This window comes from Notothenia rossii, assembly GCF_949606895.1.
Source record: "Notothenia rossii genome assembly, chromosome: 5".
In the NCBI taxonomy this organism is placed as follows: domain Eukaryota; kingdom Metazoa; phylum Chordata; class Actinopteri; order Perciformes; family Nototheniidae; genus Notothenia; species Notothenia rossii.
This window is the reverse complement of record NC_136903.1, coordinates 67,593,674-67,609,943: the sequence shown is the minus strand read 5'-3', so window position 1 is coordinate 67,609,943 and position 16,270 is coordinate 67,593,674. Positions and strand designations below refer to the sequence as shown.

Sequence of the window (16,270 nt, the reverse complement as noted above, 5' to 3'; positions counted from 1 at the left end):
ATACGTTTACATGGTTAGGCATATAAGAGCTAATAAATAAACAATAGTACATATTTACTTTTGAGGTAGTGTGACAATGTAAAGCAAGTTTGTGCTGACAAAAAGTTTTGGCTTGAACCCTTAGATTGATACAGCTAGGTAGGCCCTATAGCTTTTTATATTTATTAATGCTTTTTTTTTACTCATAGTTATTTTTTTATTATATATTAAGTGTTTCTTATTACTGCTTTTCGTTTTAAACAGGCACATTTTTCTGAAAACATTTTGTTTTTAATTTGATATAATTGGGAAGTGTTAAAGTCTATCAGAGCTCTAGGTTTTAGAGCATGAAAGTGTGAAAAATCTAAGAATAGGAAATAAGGATTGTATAACAGTTTCAAAATGAATGTTAACATTCGTTCAAATATCACTAACGATTTATTTTCATTTGTTTATTAAGTAGAACTTGGCTCTTCTTATCTTAACCCCCTTTATAAGGTCGATGAATATCAAGTAAACCTTTAAAAGAGAAAAATAACAAGTTAAATATACCTTACCTGTAGTTGAACAGGCTATTGTGGGGCCAACTCTGTAGCTTTGACAGGAAGTCATGAAGCATTCTGTCATACGAAGTGAGTTAATATAAAAACAATTATCTGATTCTGACTCATTTGACCAAATGAAAATGTTGCAATTAATATAAACAGCAGAAGTGAATGACTACAGAGTGGATTTATTTTTCTGTTGAAATCCAAATACAATTCAATCAATGATATTTATTATAAAATACAATTGCAAAACAAATATGAAGCTGCATAAACACGCCATGACTATTGCTCCTTTTAATACTGTTGTCAATATAAAGGTCAAGGTGTCTCAAATTAAATGTAGACATGTTTAATGTTGTAAATATAACATTAGTGTTTCATATTCCTGTAGTGATAATTGTAACCGTTTAATGTTGATTGACGGATGTCGACAAACACACGCATTCACACAAACCTTAACACATGCACACACGCGGCACTATCTATCGCTTCTTCTTGCTCTCTTTCTTTGGTTTCTGCCGAAGCTGCGGGGTCAGTCCTTTAGGTTTCTTCAGCTGTTCGGTGGCCTTGCCATCAGTGAACTCAGTCTCTTCCTGTTGAGCAAACACAACACGCATTAACCACCCTGTTATTTAAAAGTAAATCCTCTGAGTCACCTTAAATATGGTCTAGGACACATGACTGCTTGATCACATGATTAGATAACTGTGTTTTTGTTTTGAATATGTATTTGGATGGTGTGTTTGTTAGCTGACACTCTCACATAGGGAATTTGCCAAAACACTATTTTCAAGTACATTTTGTACTTTTTGAGTCTGTGTTTCATACAACAAACTTTAGATGGGGGCTGAGTCTTATAAATTTAAGTATTCCAGTGCTTCATTGCTCCAGATACCTCAGACTATGTGTTAACAAGTGAATGGAATTGTTATAGGCAGTTCCCTGAATTTATGGAGTAATAATTAAATGAATAATAATAATAATAAACTGAGTATAGCTTGCTTCATAAAGAAATGCTAAATGCTTTACAATATGGAAAACAGACACAGAATGTACATTAAAAAAAATGGGAGGATGCCAAATAATTTAAACAAATATAAGATAATATTAGTAGAATTAGATTGAAAAAATAGATTACATAGAATGCACGTCATAAAAATTTAAATAAAATGTAGTTGAAATTATTCAAAAAAATCTATATTAGCAAGATGCACATGTACATGAATAAAAACTGAATCAAAAGGCCTTCTTCAGCTGTCGTCCACTTTGTTGTTATCTCTTCTTTTCTTTTCTACGTTGGTGGTGGAGAATTTTATGGATAAAACTCAGAAACACACACAAGCCAAACAAATCCAGACGTGTTTCCCCCTGTCAGCACTGTTTCTGTCTTTGTATGGCAAGGCAGACTGACAGCAGGCTGCTGTAGAGGATGAAATGGCGACATACTGTGGACAGTAATGAGAGCATCTGAAAATAGAATTATGAGACTGTGGATTTAAATGCTCTTGTCTATAAATAATCTCTCCTGACAGTTCAAAGTAAGGAGATCGTGGCAGAAGCCCTTAGTGGCCCTGTGTTCATGGACATTTAAAAATAAGATATTCTGCACTACTCTTTATAACTGATGTCTGTTATTATTCAGTCCTCAGAAAAAACAATCTGCAAGATTTCTTACACAAAATTGTGTAATTGCAGAGCTTTGAGATCTGTCAAGCAAGATAGGAGAAAAAGTTATTCATTTAAAAAAAAAAAGATAATCAAAAATCCTGGCTGTTTTATCTGCAGCTGCTCCATGCTGCACATGTTTCTGATTGTGCAATGTTTTACATCAGATTTAGAATCATATTTCATCCCTATTCAACAGACCATTTTAATAGGTTCAATTGAAAGAAATCAGCAGAATGTAGATGTGACATTTTGGTATCAACTGCAACATTTGTTTCATGTGAATCCCCTATTCCTCCCAATTTCTTGGTGTCTACTCACATATTCATGTCCCTTGGATGTGGGGAAGATGACAGCGAGGATGCAGATGAGCTGGAAGATGGCGCCCAGAAACAGCCCATAGCGCAGGAGGCTCTCTAGAAAGGTGGGTTCAGGGACCTCTGGAGGGGACAGGTCCACTTCTGCAGACATAATGCTGATGATGGTCTGTTTGGTTATTTTTCCGTGCACCAACCTATCTCTGCAAACAACAGGAACACGGTTAGCAACAAGATCTATTCTTCAATTATTATTAAGTACATGACAAGGCAAATTAACATGTCTTATTCACTAAAGACTTTCTGACACAGGGTGAGCCAGATCAATACTAATTACAACTTTTCATTAAAAAAAAACGCGCTCTTCAAATTAACGTAAATATATTTAGTAGTTCAAATCAAAGTCAGTGCTTTTCTTCAGTGACTTATGAGATTGAACTTATTCTTCCAGTAGTTCAAATATAGTTTTAGTCTTAAGTATATAAATGTATACTTCCCCCAGTAACAGCACAATATTAATAACAAACCCTCCGTGTATTCAATGGAATCCTATGTAGGCATTTTATGTACATATGCTTATTGATTTTACCAAGCCAAATAATCATATCTGTCATAAACATGGATTTGATGCAAAACTGCCACAGAACGAGAGAGACCCTAGCAGGCAGATTAACAACATGTCAGTAATTCCTAAACGATGAGGGTTTCATGGCTCCCAGACAAGATTAAGAGGTGCTCGCCTGTCTCGTATTGTATCCACAACCACACTATAAACACTGAATTGTAACAAAAGCGTGGAAATATGAATCAAACGATGTTCTGTGCTCTCATTGCATCACGCTGATAAAACAAAACGTTACTGTACATTGGAGGCTAATGTAAATAGACTCTGCAACGAATGATTTACAACGTAGCAGAGCAGTGTGGTTACATTATTAAAACCATGAAGACAGTAGTGTGTGGAAGAAGAAGCTCACCAGTAACAAGAACACTTCACTCTCCTTCAGCCGTTACAGGGATGTTAACTTCAATATCAGGGCACAAATGTTAGTAACGCTGTAAAGAAAAAGATGCACACAAAAGAGAGGAAAAGGAATTCACCAAGCGGTAGTGACGTAACAAGTCTGTGAGCCACATCCGAACCGGGGAATGATTGTTTTGAAAATGTCGCCCTCTAGCGTTTTTATAAAAACTTACATATAAGATAAATCTTATATTGTATTAACTTTATAATGGTGTCTGATGTATGACTTCCACACAAGAAAAGCTATTTCAAAGACAAAGACATTTGTTATCAGGAAAAAAAACAAATTCTGTTAGTTTAGAATATTTTATTTATTATTCAGTTTATTCCAGATCTTACTTCATTGAATACACACTGATTCATACAAACAGATTTCACTTTATATAAAATATTTTAGTCATGTTTAAAAAGAGCAATTGTACAATTATATGAATAAAGACAAGTCAAACAACACAAAAGAAAGACACAATAGATAAAACAGTATGGGGCTAAAGAGTCTAAAGTCATTGTAATAGTTTAGATTGTTTGCCTTAAATGTCAGCCACCAATAAAGATTTTTCTTTGATAACTAATACATGCTTTCCTCAAGGACACTCATTTTATGCTTGATCTGAAGAACATCATGGCGGCTGCAGGCCTCCAGGTTCACTCTCCATTGTGTCCTCTCATGTCTCTGCGTATGATGTCATTCACTGTAAAACATTACAGACAGGGGTGAGCGACTTTCTTATTTACAACCATGCTTACATAAATTAAGACAAGATGCTTATTTTATGTAGCTTGTACATGAATCACTATTTTTGACTCTTGACATTTGCACTGCGTTGTTTGGTATGCACCAGATTACCAAAAAAACATTATTTTATGGGCAAGACTTCTTTGAAATAAAACTGTTTCTAATTTCAATAATCATTTGTTTTATGGTTAAAGCCCCTGTTGGCGGATATTAAAATTATGATTGTTTGTGAAACATAAGAGACTATTCCAGTCAAAATTGGTGTCACCTAATTCATCCTCAAGTCACTTGTTCTACTTAGTGGAAGCTCTTGGGATAAAGTGATCTACATCAATTTGTTTTTAATAGTACCAGCAGTGGTCGCCAAAGTCAAATATATCAAAGAGTATAGATAGTGATGAGTAAAGTAAAGGAAACGAGGGAGAGAGGGCGGCAAACGTTCCCCCTTTGAACTTGCATGTGATGTGTGATTAAGGCCACCAGAAATGTTCTAAATTAATGTATGCATCAGTCCAATGATGACTTGCAGTCCTTGAAGTAATGAAGTATTTCCCACTAGATCAGTGATTTTTTTTTCAAGTACTGTTGAAAGAATAACATTTTATCAATAGGATCTCATAATAAATACAAATTACTATAAATAATAACATATCCATTTACTGCTGACGTGTGGTAAAACAGATCGTTGTAGCTGCTAAAACCTTCATGTCGGTATCAGGCAACAGAACAAAGGACATTGCTGGTTCTTTTTTTCCGTTTCACCACAGGTGTGTGCATGTATTTGCCTATTCAGTAAACTTCCTGTTTCTGCCTTCCATCACAGAGGTGTAAACAGAGACTTTGCTCTACACAGCAAATAAGGCCAGGGTACATAACTTCATGGTGATGTTGTTTCTTCCCCCTTTTCATCCTCAAATACATCAAAATTCATAACCAAGTTATATTTGATTTATTTCAACATGAGCATGAAGATTCTACAAGAGCAGTGAGTGTTATTCAGTTGTGTGAGTGATTCTGAAAGAGACAGGAAATTGGATAGAAAAGCCCAACACAAACCACAATGCAGGATTTGAAAGCGTACAGCTGCAATGTGCTTGTATGCGTTTGCAGTCCGGACCACAATTACTCATATTCTGCCATTTAGTATTTTGTTGACGCAATTGTTGCAGTACTGTATCTTTAAGAACTCAGCTAAATATTTTTCAAGGAAACAATAAAAGTTGAAGCGGAGATAGAAACAGATCCTTCTGCATTCAAATAGACTGCACTCAGAATGAATCAGAGTTTCTGACTGATTGAGAGATTATGTAACTGTGGTGCTCAAGTTGGACTTGTTTTAGCAGGAAAAGCACATGTGTGACTGCTAACTCTCTGATCTATAGTGTTTAGGTGCCTGTGACAGTACACCAGCATGCACGATAACCATTCATTGTATTAATAATGTATTGTAATGTAATTGTAATGTAAAGTATCCAAATTGAATTCAGCCATTATTCATTTAACTACTTAAAGATATGCTTTACTATTGGAATGAGTGAGGAATGGGCCTTCCTTGGAAAGGGCCTATTATTCTCCATACTGGATACACAAACTAAAAAGGCCTGTGATTTGGATCTGGTAAAAAATGTGATGTGTTCTTCCTTTGCCCATGCTTCATAATCAAGTTTGATGGATATCAGGGTAGTAGTTATTCCGTATTTCTTAACACTAATAGCACTAGTACATACAGTACATAAAGGCTCACTAATTAAGGTTGAGGTATGTTTGAAACGAACCAGTTCATATAACCTGTTGTTTAAACATTTTAGTTTCTCAGAACAATCACAATCAAAAGTGTGTCGAATCTGTCGATTAACCCGGCCCCAAAGGATAGGGACAAGATTAAAAAAAAATAAGATTCAAGATTCAAAGGTTTATTATCATAACATATACAGAACTACGGTGTAATTATGTAATGTACTATGAAACAGTTTGATCGCATGTTCCTCAACAGTGCAATTTACAAGACATAACAAAATAAATATTAAAAAAACCTATACAAATAGTGCAAGCTCAGGTGTTTATTTGTCTTATGGCCTGTGGGATGAAAGCACCTCAAAGGTATTCGTTGTGTTGCTCTCATTTGTACACACAAAACGTGAGGATGAAACGTAATTTGGTAAAGAATTACATTATGCAATAAAAACACTCACCATCCTCCAGGTAAGCATAGCGGAGGTTCTCCTGTTTGACGGTGACCCTCTCTGGGGCTCCTTCCTCATGGTTCCTCATGGTCAGAGACTCCACTCGGCCTCCAGCCTTCCCTTGGACAGGGCCTTGGATGTATCTTGATGGTGGAGACTTCCCCAGTGGTAGCGCCGTCTGCACAAAACTCTGATGTCTTGACACAAAACAGGCCTCGTATGAATCACCAACTTGAGGACCTTCATCAAGTTTGCCCACAGCGGTTCTGGCACCCACACAGGGGCTGGGAGTGGAGGCAGCGTGGGACGCTACCGGGGAACTACCAAGGAGGATGGGACCACTCCCGCTGTAACGTTGGTTTGCAGAGTGGTACAGCCCAGGGTTGTTGACCAAAGAACCGTAATAGAGTGGCTGTTCGTCCAGGGGATCTGGGACTACAACATGGGCTCTCGGGTCTGCAGTTGTTAGATGGTACATTGTTGGGGAAACATTCAAGGCTTGAAGGCTGCTCTCCTGCTCCAGCTGATGGTAGAGTGACTTCATTGACAGGCCAGTGAGGGGCTGATTGTCTGAGTAACCATACATATTCAGCTGGTAGTCATCCAGCGGTTCTGCTTTAATGGCTAGAACAAAATAAACAAAGGTGAAACATCAATGTAGGTCTATCGTTATCTGGTTACAGAAACCAAAACAGGCTATTTGTTTCCTCTTTAGAGCAAGTGAGAGTCATGCCCCTACGCAAAAACCTGAGCTGTGGCTGCAGTTTAATGACTGACTCATCTCTTATGTTTTCTGATTTCTTGTAAAATTGTATACCAAGATCATACCAAGAAGCAATTAGCTGATTTTGACTGACTTTAATAATATAGCAGTTGTATCTAAGCTGTTTAAAGTTGAGCTATTTCCTGGGCACTGTTGACAATTTTGTCACCATCCCATTTCTTCAACATTCAAGGTACCCCTCTTTTTCCAGTATAGACAGATCTGAGACGGTCGGCAGATATTTACCTATCCCCGGAGTGTAGATTAAGTGCTGAGGCTGACTGCGTTTCTTCTTCCCGTTGATCACGTAGAAGTTGACTTTTGCTGGGTGGGAAATGGTCCGATTTCGGAACGGAGGGACCTCAACAAACAGCATGTTCTAGATGAGGATTCAGCACAGAAAAGATGATCACGTGTCAGATAAACTGTCATGTTGAAACAGAGAGGCGGCTGATGCCCCAATTCTCTTGCTTTTGTGTTTAGGATCAAGATCAGTATCAGAAATGAAAAACTTTTTTGAAATGTTAAAAGTAGCACATTGCGTGTGGTGACCTGTTTTGCTTTCTGTTTATGTGAATTTGTAAGAGATGCCGTTGATTTGATGATTAAATATATATATATACAAATTCACACAATTGGACATGTAAAATGATGCGTATTCCTTATAGCATGTGTGACTCACAGCTTGTGTTTTGTCTCTGTCCACATTGGCCTCCATCTCCCAGATTTGCTGCCCATCTGAAAGCAAAGGGCAGATGGAGTTTAAAACGATAGTTTGATATTTTTACGAGAATATTATAAGAAGGTGAGAAATATAAGAAATATGTAGCTGCAGACAGTAGAATGTTTGCTTAGCATAAAAACTGGAAACAGGGAGAAACAGCTATCCTAGCTCCCACGCAAATAAAACAAATACTTATTCAACCAGTTGATTAATTATGGCACAATACACATTATTTAAAATGCAATATTCCGAAAATACCTGGATGTCCTGCAAATCGTGGTTTAATAGGGTTTCTGGGATTTAAAGGTACATGGTAGGCTAATTTTGTTACTTTTGGTAAGTGTTTCCCCTGTTTCCTTTCCAGCCTCTGTGATAAGCTAAGCTAATACCTGCTTGCTGTAGTCTTATTTTTGTATGTTCTTATTCCTGAATGAAAGCAAAAGGGCACATTTCCTACAATATCTGACTATTAATATTGCTACTATACTGTATATAAAAATAAGAATTTGCAGGAATTACGATAACGCCAGTCCTTTTTAAAATGTGATTATGTGAGCACATTTTCACGCAGACAGCAGAAGGCGGAAATCAGGTTTCTCTTTTCGGCCTGGCTTAGTGTTTCATTCACATCTCAGTTTCTACCTTTTGATTCTGTTTTCTACCCACGCTCTGAACTAAACACACACAAAGCCTCTGCTCTGGTTCTGAATCTTTATCAGTCTCTCTAACCACATCCTGTTGCATGAAACCCCGCGCAACAGGGAGGCTTTACATGCAGTCAACTGTACCCATCCTGCTTTTAAACCATATAACCCAATGTGAAAATGTTGTGTGGGCAGGTGCAGCGGTGACAAGGTGAGACATTTCCATTTAGAAATAAATACAAAGTTGTCCCTTGCCAGTAAAACAATAAAAGTTTTAAAAAGTGGGTGGCTCATTTTGTGGGGGCTGAAGGAAGATGTGCGTCACTTGAATTGAATGTTGCCCAGGCGATATGCAAATACTCTGAAAATACAAACATGACATGCTGGATATGCTCGAGCAGGACATTTGGAGTGTTGTTGCACAAAATAATCAAAGACTAATCATAGTAACCTTTCTCCGTCTATCAACATAAAAGAAGAACTCTAGATCAACATATACATCAAGAGTTTTTATAATAACTTTGAAGAACAATTAAACATTTTTGGAACTTATTTGCTATCTTGCTTCAAATTAAATGTGAAGATTGGGGGCTAACATGGCTCAGCCACAAAAAACAATTGAGATGAATGAACGAGTCATTTCTGCTTTTTATAGTGATAAACATACACTATTGTATTTGTTTATTAACAAATGTGCTATTTGTCAGATTTCTAGCCATTTTCTTTGTTCAGAGCATGGGTGACATCATAAAAAACGGTTGGTAAAAACTGAGGTGGGCTTGAAGCACTAAACCAAGCATAAAAGAGAAACCGGCCTTGCATGATCTGTGTGTAAATATGTTGTAATGTAGGCCTAATTACATTTAAAATGAATAAACATAGCCTTATTTCTAAAAAATTAACTTTTTTATATAGAGTAGCATCAGAAAGGATTAGATACTGGGGGAAATGTTGCTGTAGCTTAACATTTGTGCAGCCATGAGAGTGTTATCAATCTTCTCATCCAACTATTGGCAAGAAAGTGAATTCTAACTATTTTCTCGGGTGAAATATTATCTTTTTTATCTTTAATACTTAGTAAAGCCTTTTAGAAGCAGTACGGAGGCTAAAACTTCACCTTGTGTTTTCTCAGAGAAGATCACTCTGGAGTCGGATGTGAAATTCTGTCCAGTAAGGACCATTTGTTGCCCTCCGTGTACCGAGCATCGGTCCAGGTCCTGCCTCTCCACTGCAGGGAGCTCCTGAGCAGAGCGCTGGGCTGAGGAAACAGGAAGAGACAGCGTTATCAGAAACCACAGGGAGATCAGAAAACATCTAGGGGAAACATCTTTAGGGCAGGTGGCCACTAAAATATATTATAATTCAATTCCAGAATTGCAATATTGACTATCATAGCCTGGTAAGCATTCTCGTAAAAGACAACAGAAGGTATGTTTGAGGTGGTTTGATAAGGCATTAGTATAGTAGTGCAAATTAATATTGCAATATTAGATGTCATTGCCAAGTGATAGGAAGCAAAATGAATCTTATGAGGAATGAAACCCTCCTTACAGCATTCAATAGGTTGAGAGGCAGCTTGAAGAGACACGAGCTGGCCTCCAGGTTGAGGAATGTGGACACGGAACACCAAACGCACGCGTGTGTTTTTTCGTCCAATGTCCGTCTCACCGTTCCTTAGTTCAATGTCGGCGTTTCTCAACTTAAGGATTCCTACACAGTCAATCCTGTAAAATATAAGAAAAAGACTGATAAAACACAAGTTAATCAAAGCAGGGCTGTGAACACCCAGTGTCTTTCTTGGAAAAACACTCTCTGGCACACAGGAAGTGATGCACTTGAATTTTCAGTCAGTGGCAACTGCAATTTCTTTGGAGCAGAAACAAATGTGTAGCTAGCATGAACAGCAATTTCCCCCATGAGTGAGAATAGTAAGAGAAGAACCATTAGCACAAATACTTTTTTTTTTAGCAGTACATCTAAAGAAAACAGATGACACAGCCACGTCAACTCAGTCTTATGTATCTCCGCATCTGTATCTATGGGAGAGGAAATGCAAAAACACCACAGACGTGACTGCAGATTACTTAAAGGAACACTTCACGGCAAAATAAATATTGAGTATTTTTCGCCTTACTTGTTTTTAACGTGAGACAAAGACATTGATCATAGAGATTTCTGCCTTCTCTAGATTATAATGGAACTAAATGTGGTGATTGCAAACAACTTTTGAAAAACTCAAAAAGAGTAGATGTATGCTTCCTTCTGTGTGGTGATACGGTTGACAAGTATAGTATGGTAGTCAACACAACTCACAACTGTGGATTAGCTTGGATTTCTCTGAATTAAGACAATGCTATTGTTCTTCAAATGTATTCTTTTGCCCTTGAGCACCAAAACCAGAGTGCCATCTACTTCCATTATATTCGAGAGTAGGCAGAAATCTCTAAGGATGATACCGCCAACACTCTGCAACTCCCACCAACAGCATCTGTTCCATAAATACATCTTACGGTAAGAGTAAAAACTGCTATGTTAAATTGTGGGGTGATACTCACACTACACCCATGTGGTTCTTTGGCTCCAGAGGAATCTCCAACACTTTGGTCCCGTTCATCGTCCTCTCCATGCTGGGTGTGGTGACGGTCTTCCCGGTGATACGGTGCACCTGATAGAAGGCGTGAGGTTTGAGGATCCTCTCGTCTGCTGTTCCTATGAAGACCTGCAGGCCCAGTGGAGCTGTGCCTTCGTACCCGCAGAGCTAGTAAGGGCAACAAAGGCGATTAAATGCTTGCTTCACACTGAAGTAAATTAACTACAATATAATTAACCTCCATGGTTGCTGTAAACAAATTCAGACGGCACAATAAATCTTGTTCAACCCTAACCCTTACCCTGTGAGGAGGATTTCACTGGTCACTGTCTAACTGGCATGTCAAGAACACTGATTTGCATAGGGCGTTTTAGCAACCGTACCTAATCATTTTTCCTTGTGGGAGTAGTAATGTGAGGCTCTTTCATTCATTTGCATGGCTGTTTGCTTTCATAAACACAACATTATCCGGGAAATACCGTCGTCAATTAAATCTCTCCTGCTGCACTACAAGTCCTGCATCCAAAACTTTTCAAAAAGCATGTTATCAGCAATATGTACTCAAAGTATCAAAAGTAGAAGCCCTCATTCTGTGGGAAAATGTTATCTCTCAATGTTTTACTAATGATGTTGTTAATTTTACTGCTGTATTAATGTTTACCCGTAGATGTTAAATGTTTTAAACATTTTCTACATCTTTTTGTTCTGTTGGATGGTTTAACCTACGGCAAAGTCGGTTTAAAAAAAAAAAAGGTTAACTTTTCATGAGCTCAGAAACACAGCCCTGTTTCAGCTTTGTGACAACGTCCCGCTGATCCAAGAGGGTTTTAAAAAAAAAAAAAGGGTATTAGGGTAAAGATTTTTGTACTCATAAAAGGAACCATTCACCCTCAGTTAATAAGAAGAAACACTTTTTTTTTTACTTCTCACCAGTACATTAAAAGGTTTAGAGTCGCATAAAATGAAAATACTATAGTTCTTAATTTAAACATTGTTGTTACATTCCACCAAAGCCCACACCCAGGGGGAGCACCTGAACTTCCGGATGACCTCCGTTAGGCGTCTTCACAGCTCCACGGCTCCCCTCAGTCTCATAGTGAGCCCTGTGGTGAGATCTGGGTTCTTGCTGGATAAGAAGCTCGTATTGACCCGACTGGCTGGGCAACGGCCACTCCAAAGACGGGAGTGGAGCCACTGAGAGACCACTGGGGAAAAGATAGAAAGAAAAAAGCAATAAGAGGGGAAACTGAAAAGAAAAAACAATAACGATATTCCAAAATGTTACCTTAAACCACAAAATATACTATCATGTATGATGTATATTGTAATCTGCAAGATAAGATAAACCAAATAAGTTCAGAGACATAACTTCTCTGTAAGTTATAGGAAAGGACAGATAACACTAACAAAGAATTGCTAACAAAGCACTTATATACTAATAAAGGACTGGCTTATCTAAAGCCAGTTGAGTAGCACTTGAAATGTTTTGTCTCTATGAAACCTGATGTACATATATGATTCTGTTTTCTTCTAGTTTGTATCTTCTTGGTCGAATGAACTTATTGTAAGTCGCTTTGGATAAAAGTGTCAGCTAAATGCAATGTAATGTAATGTAATGTAACACACCCGAAGGCTCCTTGGTGAACTGGACGAGGAGCCCACACAGCTGGCAGCATATAGAAAGTTTCAGACTTGACTTCAGCTCCTGCCCTGCTTATCCTCTCCTGCTCAATGGCCCAGTCATACCTCTCTCCATACACACAGTCCTGTCTCTGGGCCTGCCCATGTACATCTCGCACCGCTGAGAAGGGCATGGCTCTGGGTGGACAGGAGCTGAGGCTGTTCAGCATCTCCTCCAATCCTGAGGAGGAGGTCTGAGCCTGGGGGTAGTAGGACGCCTGCTGCTCATGGGGAGAAGGGATGGGACTGGGACTCCTCGAGCGCTGCTTAACAGGAGTGCCTTCCCGACAGGAATGAGCCTGGTCATAGGATCTCTTTCCATGTGGCGAAACAGAGCGGGAACGCTGGTGGGGGAGTGATGAGGCGGTGCGGTGCTGCTGAGGTTGGAGAAAGGTCTCGTCTGTGATGCTGTTGCGAGGCGAGGCTCCAGGAGAGGAGTGGGCAGAAGAATTGTGGATGCCCTGGATAACCGTACAGAGCTCCAAGCTGGACAAACCTATTCCACAGCCTACCCCATTGGAAGGGGAGACGCAGGGTGAAGCCGAAGGAGAGTATGCCTCTGCAGGCCAGCCAGAGGAGGAGTTGCTGCTGGCAGGGCTCACACACTCCCTGTAGGCCCCAAGAGCTTTGGTGCCAAGGCTGGGCTCCAGGGTCTGAGAGCTGAAAGAGTCGCCTGACGGAGTGATCTCAATCCTAGGACTGGGAGCAGGGATGTTCGCCAGTCTTGATGCCAGCCCCAGGGAGTCAATCACAGCCTCAGACAGGTCTTCTGTTGTGGGGCTGTGGGAGGAGAGGTCTGGACAAGGGTCTTGCTGGCTGGAGCTGGAGATGTAGGCAGTGTGAGGGTCGACCACCAGCAGAGGAGGCTGGTTGTTGTTTTGAAGGAGAGCCCTTGAGTCATCTGTCAAAAATGAGATAAGGAATTAATTTCTAAAAGGCTAGGCTACTAGTTTCCTGATATTAGGTATAAGTAATGGAGAAATTGTTCAAACATTTAGCCTGACTCCAACGTTTGTTTTTATTACGACTACTGACGAACCTACATACTTACAGTCTAATCCTATATAAAAAATAACGATATCCATCTTCAATATTGATTTATCAATAACAGTAGTTTATAGTGTTCGGCTATAACATTTGTAACAGACTTTGGGAATTGATGAATTACTAATTTTGTGTGAGTTGATCTGAAAGGGCTGTTGGGTTAACTCAAACCAAAAAGTTTGGGAACCACTGTTTTGAGATATTGTTCTACATGCCATAATATTGTTCATCTGTTAAATTACCTTATTACATATGATTATAAATAATGACAGAAACGCCCATGCATCATGTTGTACAGTGAAGCTCAAGCATCCAAGTAAAGTAACAACAATGAAGACTGAATTTAGAAGGAATTGTGTTTGCTCCATTAAACGGTGATATTGACAATACAATGCAATGCAACTTTTCTGTATTTTCTCAAATAGAGAGAAGGGTTTTAATGATGTATCCGAGTTAAAAATGACCGTGAATGAGGAAGATTAGAGGAGTACAATAACATCAGTACCTGACAGCTAAGTACCCACTGATGGATATCCGAAATCTTTACTTGACTCCAACCTCAACAAAAAATGTATCTTTCTTTACACGTTCACAATATAAAAATAACTAAGAAAAAACTAATAATTGGAAAGTATATTCTACGGAAAGTCACGTTAAAGCATACTGCATGCTAGTAAGGATTACACACCTTTATCACTGACAGGAAAGTCTTCCCCAGGTGGATTGTAGAGAAACAGGTCGGAGAAGTCCAGCTCCTCCTGGCTGATGTCTTGTTCCAGGCCATCGGTGAAGCCCAATCCCCCAGAAGTCATCATGTAAATCTTACACACGTTAACTTTAGTAATAACTGTCAGACTCGCCAAATAACCAAAACAAGCCCTTACGCATGAGCAAACATAAAAAAACACACACACTATAACAGTTGTTTTCCTTGTTCTAAGATATACGTTTAAAACATTACGCAGCTGCTTTAATAAAACCTTCGACACCGCGACAAGAAAAAAGACGCTTCCTGTTACTGCTGATGGTGACAAGCTGACAGAAGGTGCAGACTTGTGTGTGTGTGTGTGTGTGTGTGTGTGTGTGTGTGTGTGTGTGTGTGTGTGTGTGTGTGTGTGTGTGTGTGTGTGTGTGCTCCTCATTTCCTCCTGTGAGAGTAAAGTAGAGTCACAGGAGTTGTAAAAGAGGGTAAACACAACTAGTATGACATTAGATAGTAACACATGATTAGATGTATATTTGGTTATCATTCGCAATAAGTACATACATAAACTGTTAAAATAAATTAATGGTTTTAAATTAAATCAAAATGCAGTGAAAGCACCTTTTGTCCACTAGGTGGTGGTATTGAAGCGAATTTCTCAGCTCTGGCACTGCACTCAGTGGCAACATCTGGTTCATATGGCGCTGGACAGAGCCAATCACGGAACGGCTGCTCTCCGAACCCGCCCCCCTCACCGTGCTGATTGACCTGTGGCGATGTGCATTAGAGCTGTTCAGAGTAAGTAACAACACTAAAATGTAATATTTATAATTTACTGTTTGATAGTCATAAAACATGTATTTACAACCGTCGCTTTTTCGTCAACGTTTACATTACGCCATATGGCAAATTCAGTCTGCATACAGCTAGCAAGCCGGCATTGCTAACGCTAAAGTTTGTTAAATAAACGTTAACTTATGCTATTAATCATGTCTGCACTTTGACTCACAGTCATCAATAAATAATTGATGAACATATTTATCTATAATCATCAATTGCCACAAATCAGAAAACATAAAGAGCTTTAGTTTTTAAGTAATTATCATATAGATTCATAACATTCTTGCATCTTTTTGTTATAGCTTGACAGAGCGGCATTTGTTTTACTTACTTTATATAGTTAGTAGTCCATTGGCTACACACCAACAAATAAATCTGACTAGTGGTCGGATTTCTTTTTTGTTTCACAAAAGAAGAAAAAACCACAGTCCTGTGATATCTTTCTTTACTGTTTCAATTGTTTTCATTTTGCTTCTCATTCCATTTAATAAAATGAAATATATGCTCCTATTCATTACTAAATGTCATAACATTTGTAATCTTGAGTAACTTCTGTGTACATTAACAGTAAACTATACAGTGTAACCCGCCATTTTCTGTTCTAACTCTCTGGAACAACCTCCCTGAGGAGATCAGACTTGTGAGCTCCTTATCCCTTTGAAATCCCTCTTTAAAACATATTTTCAGAAGTGTGCTTTCACAGGGTTTGTGTCCTGAATTCACATTTATAAGCCAAGTCACTTCTTAATAGCTTCATAAGGCATTCACTTAAATGTAATGATTTCTTATTATTAGTATGTGTATTGAATAAACTTTGCCTGGAATAATCA

The 16,270-nt window shown here is 38.6% G+C and overlaps 2 protein-coding genes across 2 annotated transcripts; both read right to left on the bottom strand.

Annotated features, from left to right (window-relative positions):
• Positions 1-692: 692 nt before the first annotated feature.
• Positions 693-3,646, bottom strand: manbal (mannosidase beta like). Its single transcript, XM_079683900.1, has 3 exons — positions 3,487-3,646; positions 2,514-2,712; positions 693-1,120 (listed from the first exon to the last, which is right to left on the bottom strand). The coding sequence occupies exons 2-3, from the start codon at positions 2,661-2,663 to the stop codon at positions 1,010-1,012; spliced, it is 261 nt and encodes an 86-aa protein (XP_079540026.1). The 5' UTR covers positions 2,664-2,712; positions 3,487-3,646; the 3' UTR covers positions 693-1,009.
• Positions 3,647-3,820: 174 nt separating this feature from the next.
• nfatc2b (nuclear factor of activated T cells 2b) lies at positions 3,821-14,923 on the bottom strand. Its single transcript, XM_079684838.1, has 10 exons — positions 14,586-14,923; positions 12,800-13,754; positions 12,207-12,378; positions 11,139-11,341; positions 10,135-10,307; positions 9,701-9,841; positions 7,898-7,953; positions 7,462-7,594; positions 6,462-7,076; positions 3,821-4,225 (listed from the first exon to the last, which is right to left on the bottom strand). Exons 1-10 carry the CDS (start codon positions 14,710-14,712, stop codon positions 4,179-4,181), a joined length of 2,622 nt encoding a protein of 873 aa, XP_079540964.1. The 5' UTR covers positions 14,713-14,923; the 3' UTR covers positions 3,821-4,178.
• Positions 14,924-16,270: the final 1,347 nt, after the last annotated feature.

Bases quoted from the DNA above. Each gene is read 5' to 3' on its own strand.
- manbal (XM_079683900.1), bottom strand. From the start codon at position 2,663: ATGTCTGCAGAAGTGGACCTGTCCCCTCCAGAGGTCCCTGAACCCACC. The intron at 1,121-2,513 runs GTGAGTAGACAC...TTTGCTCAACAG, and splicing joins CATCCAAGGGACATGAATAT to GAAGAGACTGAGTTCACTGA.
- nfatc2b (XM_079684838.1), bottom strand. From the start codon at position 14,712: ATGATGACTTCTGGGGGATTGGGCTTCACCGATGGCCTGGAACAAGAC. The intron at 13,755-14,585 runs GTGTGTAATCCT...CATTTTTGACAG, and splicing joins CTTTCCTGTCAGTGATAAAG to ATGACTCAAGGGCTCTCCTT. The intron at 12,379-12,799 runs GTGTGTTACATT...TCTTTTCCCCAG, and splicing joins GTTCACCAAGGAGCCTTCGG to TGGTCTCTCAGTGGCTCCAC.